The sequence below is a fragment of the Rousettus aegyptiacus genome, unplaced genomic scaffold (assembly GCF_014176215.1).
Source record: "Rousettus aegyptiacus isolate mRouAeg1 unplaced genomic scaffold, mRouAeg1.p scaffold_m13_p_2, whole genome shotgun sequence".
Taxonomy (NCBI): Eukaryota; Metazoa; Chordata; class Mammalia; order Chiroptera; family Pteropodidae; genus Rousettus; species Rousettus aegyptiacus.
In genome coordinates this window covers 107,101,069-107,121,095 of record NW_023416295.1, presented here as the reverse complement: position 1 = coordinate 107,121,095, position 20,027 = coordinate 107,101,069, and the positions used below count along the sequence as shown (strand labels likewise).

Genomic DNA, 20,027 nt, shown 5'->3' with positions numbered 1-20,027 from the left:
AAGGAAATGAATACACTCAAATTAATACCTAATTATATCTTTCTTAGTCTCCAATTCCCAAGTTATTTCAATATGTTCTGCTTGAAAAGTCTGTTTTCTGAGACTTTGATAAAAATAAATGAGAAAGAAGTATATATTTTACTCTTTTATTGGGTAATAGGCATGGAGTGAATCTTTTACTAAGTAGTAGATACAAGTTTGAGTTGTTCTCAGAAAATTGAGGGGGTATTTTGTTATATTTGGAAAATTTATTAACTAGATTTTAAAATCTGGCATTCTTAAAAGATGCCAATTTTGATGACATTTAGCTGAAATGGACATAATCATGAGGAAGAAGAAAATATATGAACAGTAAACTCTTGAAAATCAATGTTGAGAAAATGAGTTATTGTACATATTTAGAATAAGCAAGTAATAAAAGTTAAGTTAAAAATTAAATATAGTACTAACTGTATGTACTTGGCTATGTGTGTTTTTAAATCTGGTTTTCTTAATATGTAGGGAAAGGTTGCTTTCTACATGAAAATCTCATTTAACTACCCAAATGAATTGTTATTTAGTTTTAATTTTTTTCCACACTGAGAGAAACTACTGTCATACTCAAGTTGAATAAAGAATTAAAATAGAGCATGCAAAGTTTTCTTCCAGAATGCAAATCTTTTTTTGCCCATGTTAATTATAGGAATGGGTTTTATGAGCTGTCATAGAGTCTTATTTTCAAGTATTCATTAAAAATAAGATGAATTTTGAAATTTCTGATGTATCTTAGTAATTAATATTAATATAAAAATTTATAGTATAATATAAATTATTCATTGCATATTATAGAGACATATTGCTTAATCTAGGAATACATTTGAAATGTATTACTAAGAAGATATATATATATAACTGAAAATGCTTTTATTATACTCTTCTGACATTTTCCTGTAAATCTTCAAGTCCTAGTTCTCTGAATAATATTTTTTTTCATTCTTTCCAAGGTAGTACATTTACTTATTCTTTTCTTTTTTTCTTGTGCAAGCCTTGTTTTTTAAAATGCAATTTAGCACTTTCTTGTATATTTCTACCGTTTCTTAATTATTTAACTTATATTCAGCCATTCTATTTACTCCTTTGTAATTCTCTTGAAAACAGTATTATATTTTTGAGGAGAAGATCATCACCTTATCCAGTGTATATGCTTGCAGGTGCACACACACTCAGTCTCACTTTTTTTTTTTTTTTTTTTTTTTGGAAAATTCTGAGCATTTAATAGTATTGGTTCCAACATTTGTTGATTGATTATTTTTAGTGATTTATCTCCTTGAAAACATGAAGGGAATTGATTAGCCCGGAGAACTTTCAGACTCCTAGTTGCAAGTAGAGAAATATTGACACAGGCTCCTGGCCTTTTTCCAAGTTAAATTTTGATGGCACATCACATGGTTCCTCTGTATAACCTCACACTACATATTAGGAAGCATTTTAACTTTCGCTGAAGTTTAACACCCCCTCTTGATGTGTTTTTACTTAATAAAACGTATATTTGTGTCTCCCCCCTACATTTCCTGTCTTTGTTTTAAAACTACCTTTTCAAGCTTTAAGAGTTTTCCTTTTAAGTTTGATGCTATAGGACTTTGTAAAGAGTTACAAGACTTGGATCATATTTCATTCTACTTCTAACGCTTCCATCCCAATGGAAAAACTTATAATTGTTGAAGTCTATTGTTAGATCCTAAATAGCTTCTCTATTTTCTGTAATCATTTAAAATTCTTTGTCTTTTTCTGCCCTATACATTAGCTATTGAAGATTTCCAATCAGAACTAAGTTATGGCAACTGGACTGCGTGCCCGTGTGTGTGTGTGTGTGTGTGTGTGTGTGTGTGTGTGTGTGTGTGTGTGTTTTAATAGGATAAGCTTAAGATGTAAATATAAGATATTCAAAAATTTGAAAGCTATTAATTGTAACAAGTTTATGGCATAAATAAAATAATAAAGCCAGACTTCCTAAGGTTTCTGTGTTAATTCTAGCACTGTAAAGTAAAAAGTGAGAATTAAAATCACAAGTTAAGCTCTGAATATAATAGACTCCTAATGTCATGTGGTTCTGACAGACTACAGATTTCTAGAAAAAGCAATTACTTGGAAATTTCTGTTCAATGACATACTAGGTAAAAATGTAATCCAAGTTGAATCAAAATGTGATCTGGATATTTATCCAGACTCTTCGGAACTAGAGACTTCTGAACTTAGGTTGGAAGACATAAAGAAATGAAAGTTTTGTGACCGGCTATATACATCTCACAGTTGAGTTTGAGTTCAGGAAGATTATAATTAGTGAAGTATGTCCTATAGGTATACAAAATTGGAGGGGAATATGAGTAAATGAAGAATCGATTACTAATCTGGAATAAGGAAACTCTTTTGTAAAAATTATCTTCTTAAAATGATTCATAGCTGATAATTCAATAGCAATACATATTTTTTAAAAACTATCAAAAAATTGACAAAGTGATTTCAAAATTTATCTGGTAGATCTAACAGGAAAATAAAGCCAAGAAGATTTAGAGAAGAATAATGGATGAGATTTCCTTTACTCAGTATTTGAATACTAGACATCTGTCATTAGAACTAAGTAGTAACAGTACTTAGGAGAAGCTACAATAATTGGAATAGTGCAATACTGGTAAAGAATAGAAAACCAGACCAGTAGAACAAAACAGAGGCTCTGGAAACAGATAAAAATTAAGAAAAGATTTTTTTGTAGATAGTAAATGTGAAATTAATTATTACTGAAGGAAAAAGTTCTAATAAAAGTTGATCTGAGACAATTGATTAAATGTATGAAAAGAATAAGATTCGATACTTGTCTCACAACATATGGAAAAATGTATTTCTTCTAGAATAAGTAGCTAATTTTAGTAATGAAACTGTATAATTAGAAGAGAATATATGTCCCTATGATGTAGAAGAATTTTTTTTATGCATAAAAGATAGTGAGTGATAAAGCTACAAAGGAAAAACCAATTTGATTTGCATACATAAAAATTAAAATAGTCTTAAATGAAAAACTATTTTAACCATTTTTTGCATTACCATAAGAGAAAGATAAATATCTTAATTGCAAAGGGCTTAAAACCATTAAACAACAATTCACAAATAAAAAATATTTCTGGAAAAAATTTATGAAAAAATATTTGTGAACATGTGAATTTTTATTAATAATATATTAAAATAAAAATTTAAATGACAGCATTTTTTAAAATAGATATTTTAAAAAGTATTAGAATCGCATTTTGCTGAAGGCTTAGAAAAGTTGTTCTTCCCATATATAAGTTATGGAAGCGAAGTTGGTAAAGTATTTTAGTAGGCTAACGTGGTAATCTGTATCTTGACTATTAAATTTCTTAGTGCTTTTTTAGTTCAAGAATTCCACTGCTACATATATATCCCCAGGTAATAATAACAGATATGTAAAAAAAGAAGATAATTACAAAACAAGATAATAGTTGCTGAAGGAGGTACAGTACCTGCATAAAGAGTTGGGAGAAGAATTTGAATAAAGACAAAATTTAATATTGATCTTGAATGAGAAACTGAATTTTGGAAAAATTATCATATTTTTATTTAATATAATAAAACACTTGAAGGAACCAAAATACTTAAAACTACCAAAATACTTGACATATTATGTAATTGATTTTTTTTTTTTTTTGATATGTGAAATAAATTCTGGAAAAATACCAATATTTTACCAGTCGGTATCCATGAGTGATAAAATTCATTCAATTTAATAAACTTATTATCTTTCATACTTTCTGTATTGAGCAGATATATTTATAATTAGACAAAAATATAAATGTTTAAAAATTCAAAAATAGAGCAATCATGACTTGACCTAGATATAGTCTGCCTTGAATAGATCATCTAGAAAATCCATGAATAGGGCAGTTCCTTTTCAAACTGACTAGGATATTGTCACTGATTTATGAAATGACTGTATATAAATTACTGGACAGTGGTGAATCTGCAAATGATTGTCATTTTGAGGAGTTATTTGTTCTTAGGCCTTCATTTTATAGATGATAAAACTAAGGCCCTGTAAATAGCTTATGTGTTCTACTTAATGGGAAAGTAAGAATTTGAAACCCAGTCATCTAGCTACTATTTTGTTATGTCATAATTCGATGCTGCATCATAATTGTAAATAATTTCAACATGTAGATGAAACAAATTTAATTAATTAATTGAAATGTATATTATGTGGCAAAATTAATTTCTAAAAAAAGAATAAAAAGCAACATGTAAAAAGAAATGATCATAACAGACTTGAAGATCGGTAAAGTTCTCATTAAAAGAAAATGACCAGTATAGTAAAACACTAAGTATACAAACCACCAACATAAACCTGATATCTTCATTGGAAAATAAGCATTTCTGAAAAAATGGATAATTACCTTAGTGACCAGCGAGCTCTTCAAACTGAGAAACTTAGAAATTAGTTAGATGATGGTGGAACGCCTGCCCTTTAATCAACTTATCCAAAAATTTGGAATATCGGCAATGAGACACTTTCACTGTTATTTGGCAACAGGAAGCCTTCTAGAAATTATTTGGGGCTGCTTTATGAGTGTTCCCACTGTTCTTTCAAGTCCAGAAAAACGCTATAACTTTGTGAGGACTTTTACAGAAATAGATTTTCTCTGCAGAGTGCTAGTGTAGCAACTTTTAACAAACATACTTCTGAAACTTTTATGATTTCTTGAATTATAGCTAGGTATATGCAGTTTGGCATTGTCCACACCTCATTCACTCCTGTTCCATTGTCGCAATTTGCTCATGCCCACTTACCATCTTTATTATTATTTACTTGTCATTTTTTTTAAATTCTAAGCCATGATATCTATGAAATCATATTTTAAAACATAGATTAAATGATTTTTTTTGTACTAAATTTTAAAAAAGAGATTGTGTAGTTTGTTTCATGTGTACCCAAAATCAAACTTGGAAAATACTAGTAAATATATTTATTTGCTACTAAATCGTAAGTACCATGAAGGCAGGAATAAGTGATATCTCATTAACCTTTACTGTTACCATCATGTTCATTATCCATGTTGGTTAACCTAAACTGATGTGTAAGATATGTATTCAATGATATTTTTCAAGGACAGTTAACAATTACTATAATTGTTGAGAGCTGAGTAAGGGGTGATCACTTTTGGTAAGGGTGGTCACAAAAGTTGTTTTTTTTTTTTTAAACAGGGAATCTGGGGCATGGGGGAATTGGATGAAGGTGGTCAAAAGGTACAAACTTCCAGTTATAAGTAAGTGCTGGGGATGTAATAAACAGCATAATGACTAATAACAATGCTATATGACATATTTGAAAGTTGCTAAGAGAGTAGATCCTAAAAGCTCTCATCATGATTTAAAAAAAAGAATTTTTTCTTTTTTTTTTAAATCTGTATGAGAAGATGGATATTAACTCAATTTATTGTGATAATCATTTACAATATATATGTCAAGTCATTACGCAGTATACCTTAAACTTATACTTTACTGTATGTCAATTATATCAATAAAACTGAAAGAAAAAATAAGGAATCTAAACTGAATCTCAACATAGAAATATACTGTTTTGAGAAGGGCAGGAGAAACAAAAGGTAACACTGGCAAATATGGGTACTATGTCCCACTACATACTCTATTCTTTATCTGCAAGTCTGAGCTGTCCAGTAACTTGAAATACGAGAATCAGTGAGAATTGGACTATTACATCATCAATAATACAGCATTTTTTCCTTTAAGGAGTTAGCTTTTGCCTGGGTTATTTAGACCTGGGCTTTTTAGGGAGGGAGAGTGACATTGTTTGTTCTACATCTGAAACTGGTTTATATCTGCCTGAAGCCAGCCTGGAGACATCCAAATCCCCTTTGTCTGTGAGTGAATCGGAAATAAATCTGGGTGATAAACTTGATCACTATATCATCGCACAGCAAACCTTCTCATTCTTACCAAAGTGCCTCTATTATGTCATTTTTTTTTTTTCAGGATAGAAGGAAAAATAGTCATTATTGCTTCTTTCCTCCTGGGTACTATAAATTTTCTTTTTTTATTATTGTAAGTTAAGAAGAATTATAGTACCAGAGAAGATGGCTTAACCTCTTCCCTCTACCCATTCCTAACAGAGTATCTTAATTTCCTTATTTATTGAATTTACTGAACTTTTTTTGTGTGTGGCCAATTCTTTTGTGGAATTTTAGTGATTTAAATATTTTAATCAAGTGCAAGGTATCTTTATATCTATATTATCTATAGCTATAGCTATATTTTATATTTCTCTCCTAAAACTGAATCCATTGATGGTAGTTTTTGCAGTTATATCCCATCTGTAATTATTTTTTTTATAGTATTTAGACAGAATGGTGTAGTAGAAAGAGTCAGAGAACTCTAATCTGAATCCTGAGTCTGGCATTTGCTTGTTTTTTAACATTGAGTGAGCAAGTTGGTTAAGCCCAGGGAGCCACAGTCACTTCATTTGTAAAATGAGAGTGATATTAATTACAGTGTAAGGATAATGTAAACATGTAAGATAATTTATTAAAGAATTTAGTGGGTTTTCAATAACTAATAACTGTATTTGGTAGACAACTTGGTACAATGGAAAAAGTATGGGCTTTAGAGCCATTCAGATCTTTTAGGATATGATTATTAACTGTTGTTGTGTAAGTCATGTTATCATTCCTAAGCCTGCCTCCTCATGCGTAAAACGAGTATTCTAACCCGTACTATGAATTAGAAATGAGAAATATGAAGCTTCTACCTTGTCAGGGCCAGGGATATAGCAAGTGCTTGTCTGTTGCCTAAATCTCTATTGTTACTTTTAAGCACATTTAAAATTATTTATGATAATTTTCTTGCATTTTAAGTTTTGCATCTTGATATTATTACCACTTTTATATACTGTTTTTATGTTAAGGTTAACCTTAGAACTAATGTGCATTTTATATGCTACATATTCCTCCCCACCCACCATCACCCCTTCAAGAATTGAATAGCATGTCCAGCAGAAGCATTTCTAAAGGTCAGCCATGGATGATTATTGCTCTTCCTTATTTCTTTAATTCAACAGATAAGCCCCAGGCAAAGTGAAATGAACTCGATGGCCAATGTATCACAAACTAGAAAACAATTTTCTAGGAACAAAAAAGAGTAGAATTTTCACCTAAGTTGGATTGCCAGAAAATTTGTGATTATTCTGTACCAAATGGTAAAAGCAATGTGCTTTTAGGTCAGGTCATCTGGGTTGAATTGCAGCTTACCATTTTCCACATTTATGATAATTTGTGTTTTATCTGGCCACTTACTTCTCAATTTCCTCATTGTAAAATCTAGGCGACATTTTTAATAAAAAATGAGATACAAGTATAAGGCACCTATATAGAGATTGAAAATACATTTCATCTTGCAGACCCACTCTGAAGTTAGTTGGTAATGATTGAATGGGGTAATTTGTTAAGGCTCCTGTGGGAAATGAGAAAACATTCTACATGCCCAAAGATATTTAGAATGTGAGGAACGATGCACATAAATCAGAAACGTCCCCCACCCTATAGCTTGCTACTTTGATTCATTAATAAGCGTTTAATGAATGATTGTCATTGTAACCATTGTTCTTACTAAAATACAGTGAATGGTTACATGAAGTTTTTCTAAGTTGTAATGGATAGTACCTAAGTAGGCTGGTTATTTACATTTTTCACAGGACTTGCCAGGATGCATCATTATATTATATTTCTTATTTATAGTCCTTTGATATCTCTCCATCTCACAAGCTTTACAAATATAGTTGCTTACGAGTTCTTACCGAAGACAATGGTTCAGCCACAGATTATTTAGTTAATTAATAATACTTCATTTCAAAACAGGTTTTAATAATGGATTTCTGACTTAGAAAAAAATACACTCTCTGAAGTGATTTTCAGGCAGGTATCAACAACTTAAATATAATAAAGATTTGAATCTGGAATTGGGGCTCTCTTGCACTCTTTCTATGCAACCTACTGTTATCAACAAATTAATTATTTTTTTTGTAAATAAGAAGTAGAAGATATATAAAATGCAATGTTTGTACAACTTCTAAAAAGTGACCTATGAGCACTTAAAAACCCAAAGTAGGATTTCAGGTTATTTCAAACAACCTGTGGTGAAGGCCCATCTTCAGCTGTAACTGGGGTTAATATGTGCTTTCTACATTATTTAGAGATAAATATTTGGATACAATTTATCATTAGTTGCTTTAACATTATTAATATGCTAGGGATTATTCATCCTTTCTGTTATATAAGTTATATCTAGTATTGTTCCAGTATGAAGAATGGTTTACTTTTCCTAAGAAAAATTAGTATTTGCTTGATTTGGGAATGTGTATTAATTAGTTCAATGTGCCCCCACCCCTCCCCCAAAAAGTTCTGAGTGTTTCAGTTTTTATAGAGATATTATAATAAAAACAATTCAGTTATTACAGAAACATGAAAATTTTATAAAGATTCATTTTTTAATCCTACCATTCTAACAACTATGAGCATTTTGTGTATTTCATTTCAGCCTTTGGTGTTTGCTTCAGTATTTCTTGCATCTCACCATGGACATGTGATTTAATCTAACTCAAATTATTTTTAAATGCAATCACACTTTAAGCTTTAGTAAAACAAAACATTTTCTAGCTATCATTTTTTATAATAGTATAGTTTAAGGACAGTTCTCAAAACTAGAAACACATAGATGTCTGTGAATGGATATATATACATTTTTGTGCATATTACTTATTATTTGTCACCAGTATTTTTTTCTAATTAGCTGAGCTGAGGGCACTCAACAGGTTGAGAGACTCAAATTAATTCAATTTATCAAACATATTTATATTGACAATGCTGTGCTAATACAAGGAGAATATGATTAAAATAAAAGAAAACTAGCTCTTCTTTTGAAACAAGGGTGTATAACCAGTGTGGGTAATGCATTTAGAAAAAAGCCTTTGATTATGCCTCTAAATGGAAAAAGCTATCGTAATTATGATTAGTTAAGCCATAAAAGTCCACTTGAAAAATAATGCAGGTTACCAGTCTGTTGATTGATCTCAGAAAGTGAGTAGCTTCTACATTTGTAATACTTATTAAAACTACAATATTTAAAACAAATACACAAATTATCTTAAAATATAATTTTCTCATTGGGTGAAGATTCTGTCATACTATAATCATATAAGGGTGAGGGACATTATAGTAATTGGGCAACCAATATACTTTTGGATTTATTTCTGTTTTTTTCCTCTTGCTTGGCTATGAGTAAAATGCTATTTCATGTGTTAAATTTTTATAAATTGAAAGTAAGAACTGATGACCGAAAGGGCTCAGACAACCTTCGTACATGGTGCTAAGCATGCTAAATAATTGTTATATGTTCATTAGATTTTTTAAATGAAACTGGTAAATTTATTTACTTGTTAGTATATAAAATGCAAATAATTCTGAAGAAACTTAAAATCTAGCACCAATGCTTAATCCACAATATTTTTAACTCCTTCATTTAAACTTAGTTTCATAATACAATTGTAAACCTCAGAGGGTAGGATCTTAAACTTCTCTCGTCTTGGTCCTGTATAATGCTCTTTACTTAGTAGGTATTTTCTAAATATTTGAATTTCTAAAGGAATGAATTCATGGAAATAAAAAAAGAATAAGTGATTGTAAATAAGAAAGAATGAACTTAGAAAAAAAGAAAAAGAAATAGTGACTGAGGACATACACTTGAGAGTCAGATGTTCTTAGGTTAAAAATTAAAGCTTTACCACTTACTATTTTTTTTATTTTAGCCATTTCACTAAATATCTCCAAACACAAGATTTCTCATCTACAAAATGAAATTATGATGACTTTTGAGAAATCAGATGAGATAATGGATGAAAGTACTTGCCAAAGCATCTGAAATTTCATGGAATATAAGCATGACAATGTGATGCTGATGCAAAGGCTGTTGAAAAGCTGTATTTTCACGATTGATTTTCACGATTCATTTTTCAGGTGAAGCGTACATGCGATTAAGCAAACTCCCTGAAGCAGAACATTGGTATATGGAATCATTGAAATCCAAGACAGACCACATTCCTGCTCATCTCACCTATGGGAAACTACTGGCTCTAACAGTGAGTAACTACCTGCCTCACCCTTTAGAAATTGTTTTTGTTCACGCAGACTGAGGTAGATGTGGTTTGAGGTACTGATTTGAAGCCAGTTAACTCAGGCTGTTAGGATGTATTGGTGACAATACTAAGTTAGAGCCCTGTATAGAAAATATGGAAAAATATATTCCTTTGGCTATGTGGTTTGTCTTAGATAAAATGTGCTATGTCGTGCTCCTTATAACTTGATGAAAACATATCAATGGTGAACCTTAATATGATTACATAATGAATTTGTTATAATAACAATATCTGTATAATAATTATATTCTATAAGCCAATGTTAACTCCGAATTGGCTATAATATAGAACTAAGTCTGATTTTTTTCCAAAGAGCCAAACTTTACATGTGTGTTGATCAGTGTCACCTGTAATTCCTTTTAATTGAAATTATCACACAGAAAAGTGGAGCCATCATTTGGCCACTCATGTGACAAGCACTCTTGGAGGCCACAGTTCCATGAAGGTAGTTCTTATGAAGCATTAGAAATTGCTGTTATTGTACCATTATGACTTTCAAAATTGTAATTCCCTGTGTTTCAAAGTATTATTAATGTTTTTATTTTATGCAATAGAATATCGTCCCAAATATGTAAATTTTCAGGGTTCAGTCAGTAATCAGTAGTAGACTAACCTTCGATCCTAATCTGAGTCTATTACCTACATTATATCAGTTATACTACCTGATATCTCTCTCTGATATTAATAAAAACAATACTAGAAAAACAGAGAAAATGGTCAGGGAGGTGATTTTTTATTGAATTCATAGAAAGGTATTTTGTAATTATTTAAAAGTGATAACATTTCATATCTCACAGAAGATGGCAGATTAAATACTTAAAGTTACTATGTATCCATGCTAAGTTACCACTAAAATACCATTAAAGAAATTCTGATTAGGTAAAATACCATTAAAGAAATTCTGATTAGGTAATCAGAAAATGTATCATGAAAAAATATCTAGATATGCTTACTAAAATATAACACATATGTTCTTAATGCATAGCTGAGCTCAAAAAGTGGTAAGAGAATTTCCCAGAAGCTAGAAATGAAGCAGTAAATAAACAGCAGAACAGTAAACAGTAGGCCAAACCTATAGCTGATTTGGGATAGTTTATCAGTTGTGACAAACAATGGGAAGGGGTTTTTCTCGTTTGTTTTTGTTCTTGTGGGAATAAGAGACAAAGCCTTTGTATCAGCGGAAGACAAGGAATTAGATTCCAAATAAAGCAGAGAAATTCATACCCTTAGTGAAAGGATAATATACACTAAGTTTGCACTGGTACAAACAAGCAGCTTGAAGGATTGCCTGTCTCAACATGGGACCTGAATGGAGAATGAATGAAGTCCCTGCTGGGGATTTGTCACCACCTTCCTTCCCCCACCAGGCTTTGGGTTTTGAATTTACTTTGTTTTCATGACCAGAGAATTCCTAAGCTGAGAATTTCAATAGAAATCAGTCCACTAAGAGATTTTACTGAAGAAATTACAGTATATGTCCTTCAAAAAAAACCCAAAACAACCAAAAAAAAAAAAACAATTACATTTAGAAAGAATAACTGAGTGAGGTACAGAAAGAAGGGTGAACAAGTAAATGGTGATTATGTGGGTAAATCAGAGTTAACAAATAAAATATTGACAAGTAACATCAGAGGAACAATCAAAATAGGAGAAGTGATGATTTTTAACCTGATTTTTGGAAGTCAAAAAGTGTAAGGACATATTATAACTGATTTTTCAGAGCTGGCTTTGGGATGGGATAACAATGAAAAGAAATGTGAGGTACTCAAAAAGAAAGCTAGAGAGAGAGACTCAACACTTGGAGGCAGCTGGCAGAGACAAGAGTGAGTTTATGGAGCATAGTTATGATGTATGCAGGGAACAGTCAGGTCTCTTTTCCATGTACACAATCAGGTACTCACTCACCTCTGAGTCGGGGGGAAGGAACCTCATTGTGGTGGAGCGGTTGAGTAAGAGAGGTCCAGGACTCAGGAACAGCTTGCACAATTGAAGGTGGCCTGCAAAGGGACTGAAAAGAGGATTGAGTGAATGTCAGATTCTAACTACCCTCCTACCGCATGCAGACCACCAGCAGCACAAAGTTTATACTCCCCCAGCAACTCCACCCCACACCCATCTCCCAAGAAATTTAAAATTTTTTTCCTTAGGGAAACTGATCATTGTAAGAAAAAGATTTCCATATACCTACATTTGGAGATGACCCTATAAATGACTGGCTCCAGAACCAGACACATAAAAGTCAATTGTCCAGTTGTTAGAAAGCACACCTGTGCCTAAGGAACATCATTCAGTTTTTATTAACTTCCTCTTAAATATCAATGGGCAACCAAGGATCGTCAATTGCATTAGGAAAGATTCACATGTAAAAGATTGGAACTGAATCAAATTATTAGATGTAGGACACTGGAGGAAAGAGAGGAAAAAAATTTTTTTTTAAATCCTTAGAAAGAGATGGTAACATTTCATGAAGCAGGTTGTCATTAAAACATAAGTAATGAAAAATGAGAAAGAGCTTTTAGAAATTAAAAATATGATGGCAAACAATATTCATTAGAAGGATAGGAGAATAGCAGTGAGGAAATGTTTCCATATAAAAGCAAAAACATGAGAAAATAAAAAGAAATAAGAAATTATGAAATAAATATGGGCCCAACAGACAAAGAATAGAGAAAGGGAAAGAACATTACTCAGAGTTGAAGGAGACGAGTTGCTATTTCTGCCATTTACAAGATTAGCATGTCAAATTTAATCCATTGGAAAAAATTATTTTACCTTATGAAAGCCATTTCCAATCTCATTCTGATAGTATGATAATTCACGTAGCTCCACGCAAGAATAGATTCACATACACCTCTTGCCCCAACTGCTGTCTTTGAGATGTTAAAAATTTCAAATGGAAACATTTTGAATTAGGTTGATAAATGACCTTCTTCAAAAACTTTCTATAAAAGGTTCAGTTGCCTGTTTTTTTTTTTTTTTAAAGGAAAAGTCCACTTAGAAAAGAAAAACATTGAAAGCTTAAATGTACTTAATTCTGAATATACCTAGAGCAGAACACTACTTTGGACATAAAAACTGTATGTTCTTTTTCTTGTCCTTTTTTTCAAGCCTGACTATTTTAAATTTCCTACACCAAAAATATGATTTTACAGGCTGCTTAAAAAAAAAAAAAAGATTTAGGAGTTGTAATTCACTGAAACATATGGAAGGAAAGGAAAGACTTGTGTATTACAATCCAAATTTTAATTCCCCCACACCAACAAAACTTTTATAGTTTCCGATTTGCTGATTAGATGAAATACAAACCCATTCATGGACTGGCTTAAACTCACAGTGCCAAAATCCTCACAGCCATCATTAACAGTTTCTTTTTGAATTATGATATTGGCAAATTTCTGATACCAATAGGTAGCTTTTATCTAATTTTGGATTTCTTGGCCTGCTTGCATCCCATAGACTTAACATGGAATTGGCAAAGTGAAAAATGCCACACATTTGGACTTCTGAATGCTTTAAATATAAGATATTATAAAATGGAATTGGCTATTAGTCCCATGAGAAGAGGTATAGAAATGGAGTGGTGTTTTTATTGTTTTGTCTAAACTGACCAAAGGCAAATATGTAAAAATGACATTCAACTATGTTGGACCTAGACCATAGAGTAAGATTTCATGTAAAAATGATATTTTTATAAGACAAATAAGAAAAAGACCAAATTATGGGTGCTTGTACTACAGCCAGTAGAATGACTCACTCAGTATATTTTTTGTACAAATTTTTTAAAATAATTTTTGTAGTATTTACAGTATTTTAAAAAGTTCAAAATGTTTTGTTTCTCAGAATGCTTTGAAAATTTCATAGATCAAATCTTTTTATTTCTCTACCAAAAATGTCCTTTTTCTCTTTCTGTCCTCTCAAATTTTATTTCCTCTGTGAAATCTTGCCCGAGTCTTTCAAGCAGTTATTTTTTTTCCTTTCTAGGTACTTTCATAGCACGGTCTCAGTATCTCTGTAATAGTGCTTCCCACATCTAATGGCAAAAATAAATCTATGTCTTCTTTTCAACCCTAGATATGGGACAGGAATTAAGTCTTATCTTTTTATCTCTTCAGGATATGGCATTTCACTCTCTTGGTAACTATCCCTATGCCCTCCTTGTGCATTTCTGTTTTTAAGTTATTTATGGGCTGGGTACATGGCATTTTAATATTTTTGTTTCCTTAGCTTGATTCTCAGTTCCTCATTATTACCTTTATTTGGTCAATGCATGTATTGAGACTTACTATTCTATGATAGGAAATGTTCTAATTCTCAATGATTTGTACTGAATAAATGAATGAGTGGCATGTTTGTGAGGTGGACACAAGGTAATCTTCTAAGACCCTAAAAGGGAAGGTGGGCACAAGAGGGGTGTTCATCTCTAGAATGTTTGCGCTTGACGTTTGTTATTTCATGAATATTTACAATGAGTCTTATCTTCTTTTTATAAAATGAAGAAACTAAGCTTCAAAGATTTAAGGCACACAACCCCAAAATAATCTAGCTGCTAAATAGTAGAATTGAATGCAATGTCCAGGTTTTCTGAATTGAACATCATTAATTTTCTTCTATTTTAAATAATCTTAGGTGTGAAGTTTTTTTTTTCTTTTGTTATACATAATAGGAGATTCTAAAAGTAAATAGGAAATTCTAAAAGTAAGCCAGTACTTTCACCCTTCCCCCTTTTTACAAATTAATTTTAGATGTTACCTCTAAAACTAGTTTAGTTTGAGTGCTTAAACACATTTTTATTATTCAGCATCATAGGTAATGAACTTAGAATTTCTTAGGCACTTTTAGGTCCTACATTCTAACAAGAATACAAATTTCCCAGGGTATTCTATGGGATAGTTCTTCATTAGGGTCACTAGTAGCTTCCCTGTTTAAATATCATCGCACCTGGGTGACATCTCTTTAAAATATACTGAACTTTCACACCAATGTCATGTCCAGTAAAAATGCCACACAGAAGCACTCTTTAAAATTGTGATTTATTTCTTTTTGAACTTTGTTACCTAGGGCTAGTGACATTAATTTAAAATTGGGCATGCATTAGGAGAGAAAGGAAAGAATCACATTTCATTTATAATGGTATTTCAGATGATTTTATAATTTTTTCCTAAAGCTGTGCATGTTTTATAATTACTTGTGCATCCTTACTTTGACTTTTTTTTTTTGGTCTTCCTTTCTTTTCATCTTGTTCAGTTTATTTAAACCATGTATTCTACAGATTTTGTGAGCCAGTAAAATTAATATTCACTAAAATTGTAGTAGAAGTTACTTGGCTGTCAGCTTATTTTACTACCAGAGTTAGTTTAGTAAGAGAGAAGGAGGGATATGGGAGACTCTGGAAGTAATTTTTGATATAGAAAACCTTTATTTTGGCTATTGTAGGGATACACTAAGCCAGATTTCTGTGTCTAGTCAAAGTTAATTGGGCTACACAAAATTCCAGTTGTCAAAGTACTTGAAGTTTATTAGAAAAGTTCCATACCCCAGGCTAGAATGGTGTCTGTGCAGTCTATCTGGAGTGGTGTGCTGTTTGTTTCCTTGGGTCTTTTGTAGTGATTATTACTATTCAAAGCTGATATTATTTTTTCATCTTGGTTCCCTTTAGAGCAGAATTCTTTGCATGTTGACTATCAGGTTGTTTCATTGCAGTCACTGCACAGCAATGTTTAGATTAGAGGGGGAAGAAAACAAAAAATTTTTCCTGTGACTCTTACTGCATGATTATTATGGATATGTCCAATTCAAGTTGTAAAATTTATTCTGTGAAAAGGGGAATAATGTCACATTTATTATGTTACTGAAATATTGGATGAAATGTAAGAGAAAGTTTAATTCAATACTGTATTCAGCTAAGCATTTTTTATGAAGTTGCTTCATCTAAACTATGATATAGCATTCTCGAGGCAACATAGTTATCGTTGTATTATCTATACTCTGAAGCATAATGGATCTGATTGTTAATTTTTTTAGAAACCAGCCCCCCATTCCAAGATACAGATTTTGTTATCTAGAATCAATCTTATAATTACTGTACTTGTTGCCACCAAATAACACAGGATCCAAATATCTCCAAAATATCCTAGGCTTTTATTCTTATTTTTCTATGTCTGTTAGTAGAAATCATTGTTAGAGTTAGTTCCTTTGGCCAGAGATTCTCACGAATAATAAAAAGTAAAATACTCAAATTCTCAGGCATTAAAACTTACTTGAAATAATTCTAGTTGCTTTATACCTACATACAAATGCAGCTGTGTTTGAAAAGAAATATTAACTTTTATTGAGGGGTAAATAGGATTATATTGCTTTTAAACTAACTTGCAGTTCATCGTTGTTATTTTAAGTGTTTGGTTTCTGTATTTGATCTATCGTTATCATTTAATACAATTTAAATAGCCCAGCAGGCTCAGTCCCTCGTAATTCCCCAGTACTTTGATACCCTATGTTACTAGACGGATTTAGATAGAAAAGAAGAATTTAAATACAGTTTGGCTTTCTTGCAGGACTAAAAAAAACAGTTCTCTGTGAAAACCCGTATTTGATACACATTTGCTGAGTCTGAATTTTACCTCATGCTCTGTAATAAACAGTGGTGCTATAAAGACCAGCAAGGTATTTCCTTGGCCTCAAGAAGGCCTCAGCACATTCTATTTAGGAGAAATTCATACCAAGAACCGTTGATAGTTTGCTTTAGTTGTGGGCTGCCATGTTTTGTGACTGGAGGAAATGGCTTCTGTTTCAGAAATGACAGTTATGTAAGTACCATATTTTATTTCCTTACTTTTTCCTTTTTATTATAGATATAGGATCTCATACCAACTGGTAGGCATTTTTCCCTTACTTCACAGTGCTTTAATTTGTTATAAGCCCCATCGACGCATTTTACTGTAGGACTTAAGTTCACGATTTCCAGCTTGATGTCCTTTCTACCACATCATGTTGACTCTCCTGCCATGTAATAAAGCATGACAATATTTTAACGTAAGTTAAATTAAACTCTACTTTTAATTTGTTTTATACTTTCCTAGCTTGATCTTTTTTTTTTTTTTTTTTTTTTTTTTTTTTTTTTTTTTTTTTTTTTTTTTCCTGAAAGGAGAAAATTTGAGTATCTTTCTTTGTTAAAACAACATGCTGGTCTAAGTATGTTTACTTTTAGAAAAGGTAGCATAGACAACATACATATTCAAAAGCAAATATATTTAGCTTTTACAAAAGGAGGTTGCCTCTTTTTCCCCTGTAGCATCTGGAGATGGATATATATGTATATATTCATACATACACACACACGCACACATTACATAAAGGAAGCCACATCTGTTTTAAGATGTGAAAGTATTCACTTTTGCAGTCTCATAAATAAGTTCAAAACTAGCCCAGCTATCAACATGTTCACAAATCTATAAGGTTTTTGTCATTTCTTCTTATATTTATGCACATTATATGTGAGGCCTGTGAGCCTCAGCAAGCTGAAGCATGAAGCCTGCAGAACTGTAGATTATATTGTTAGTTTTATATTAAAATTATGTTGCTTCCAAACAACAGTTAATTCAACTTTGTTTTTCACCAACTCCTGAACTTCTATTACCATGTGAACTTCTAATTAATTTCCTATCTCCCTTAAAATACACCTGTTGCTTTCCTACCGAAGACTTAAATAATATTACACATAGGGTATCCCTTACTCATTGGTATGACCCCTTTGGTGGTCATACCAATCACAGTACCCCATAAATTAGCTCAAGTTCTTTATCATGCAATGAACAAGGCATTTTATATATACTATACCAAGACCTCTTCATATAATTCCATGATCTAGATATCCACTGTATAGATGAGAAAGCAGAGCTTAAAAGAGATCAAATCTAGATCTTTGTCAAAAGCCTCTACTACTCCTCTGTTTTTCTGAAAGCTATATTATTTAAGTTGTTCTTTAGCCTTTTATTTATTGTGACAGAACATGCATATACTATGCCTCGTATACATAAATGCCTAACTTCAAAATGTATACAGATTTATTTTTAAAACAATCTTCATTCAGTTTTTAGATTTTCTTTTAATGCAGTTCTGAAGTAAAAAGGTAATTCTGCATGTATCGTTAAATTCATAGGTAGTTGTATAAAGTATTTAGGTATCTACATATCGGCAGTAACAAGGGAATAGTAATAGTGAAGTGTAAGGTTCAATTTTTCATTTAAACATGCCATATGTAGTATACCATATATGGTATATAGTTTCTCTCATATTTTAGTTTTGAAGGAAATACGGCTTTCTAGATTGAAAGGGAGTTCAGGGTTGGAGGCCTGAAGCGACCACTGACCTTTACCTGGTAAACACTTAACTGATAGAATGTTGAGTTGGAGCCAGAGCACTTGAGCACTTACCTGCCCAGAAATTTATATTTTCTCACGATGGAAAGCATAATTCTTTTAAAGGGCTTAAAATTGCAGGTATAATTGAGGCTCATTTCTGATGTGTAATTGAGGTTCTTTGTCAAAAGTGACAGGATGAGGTGCATTTTTGAGCAGCCTACACTGTAATTCAGTGTACACTGTAATTACAATGGGTGGACGACAGCAACGCGAGGATTCACACATAAATAGGACCCTTTGGCTGGTTTGACATTAGTATGTGGCAGTAGGTTTAAGAGGGGCATCAATCTTGTAGAAAGCCAAGCATTATAATGTTATATAATGGAGAAACAGGTAGCGTAGTTAGATGTGATGGTCACTCTGGGAAATTTTTTTCCCTGAGAAATGGAGCGTGAAGACTTAACTCTCAAATAGTTTGCTTATTTCTTGGAATGAAATAGCAATAGCTAGAAGAAAAACAATATATATCTGCTTGAATCAGAAATTAACTCATTTTAAGCAGTAAATTACTGATCAGGAGCCTCTGGTCTTATATTTGCATACCTAAAAGAGATTATTACCTCAGCAGAGGTACAAGATTAAGCGGAAATTCATTGCTTTGGCTTAAGATGGTTTCCTAAGGTGGTCTATTTTCATCTTTTTCACCTAAGGCGCATGTTCTCTGCATGCGGTAATTATCTTACCCACTCCATTTCCACTTATGTGGAAGATGGGAGTCTTTGCTGGAATATCTTACCTTCCCATTTAGCAGTTTGAGCCAGAATAGATATTTTAAAAAGTTTTTATCTTATGAATTTGCTACTCTTACAAATTATTTCATGCATTTGGAAAAAGAATGCTGCAATGGATACCCATGCATTTTTAATTCACACGTAACAAAGGTGAAAATTTTGTGGCATTTACATTAGATTTTTTAATAAATTATTTTTTTAATAAACTATTTTAGAAAAGTTTTTGATTACAGAATTGTTGCAAAGTTAGTACTGACAGCTTCAGTATGCTCTACACCTAGTTTCCTCTATTATTAACATTATACATTAGTGTGGTACATTTATCACAATTGAAGAGCCAATATCAATATATTATTATTAAATCAAGTTTGTATTTTATTCGAGTATCTTCAGTTTTTCCCTGCTGTCCTTTTGTCACTCCAGGATCCCATCTGGATACCACGTGTCATTTAGTTGTCTTGTCACTTTAGGCTCCGTTTGACTATGACAGTTTCTCAGGCTTTTCTTATTTTCGATGACCTTAACAGTTTTTGAGGAGTATTGGTCATGTGTTTTGTAGAATATTCTTCAGTTGGTGTTGATGGTTAGTCAGATTAGACTGAGGTTTTGGGTTTTGAGGAGGAAGATCATAGA

At 31.8% G+C, this 20,027-nt stretch overlaps 1 protein-coding gene across 3 annotated transcripts in view; it reads left to right on the top strand.

Annotated features, from left to right (window-relative positions):
- TMTC2 (transmembrane O-mannosyltransferase targeting cadherins 2) overlaps positions 1-20,027 on the top strand; it is a 345,050-nt gene that overhangs the window by 235,361 nt on the left and 89,662 nt on the right. For all 3 annotated transcript variants that reach the window (XM_016143610.2, XM_016143578.2, XM_016143600.2), the window contains one exon: positions 10,068-10,189. In XM_016143610.2, the coding sequence (XP_015999096.1) occupies positions 10,068-10,189 (122 nt within the window). The remainder of the gene's footprint in view (positions 1-10,067; positions 10,190-20,027) is intronic.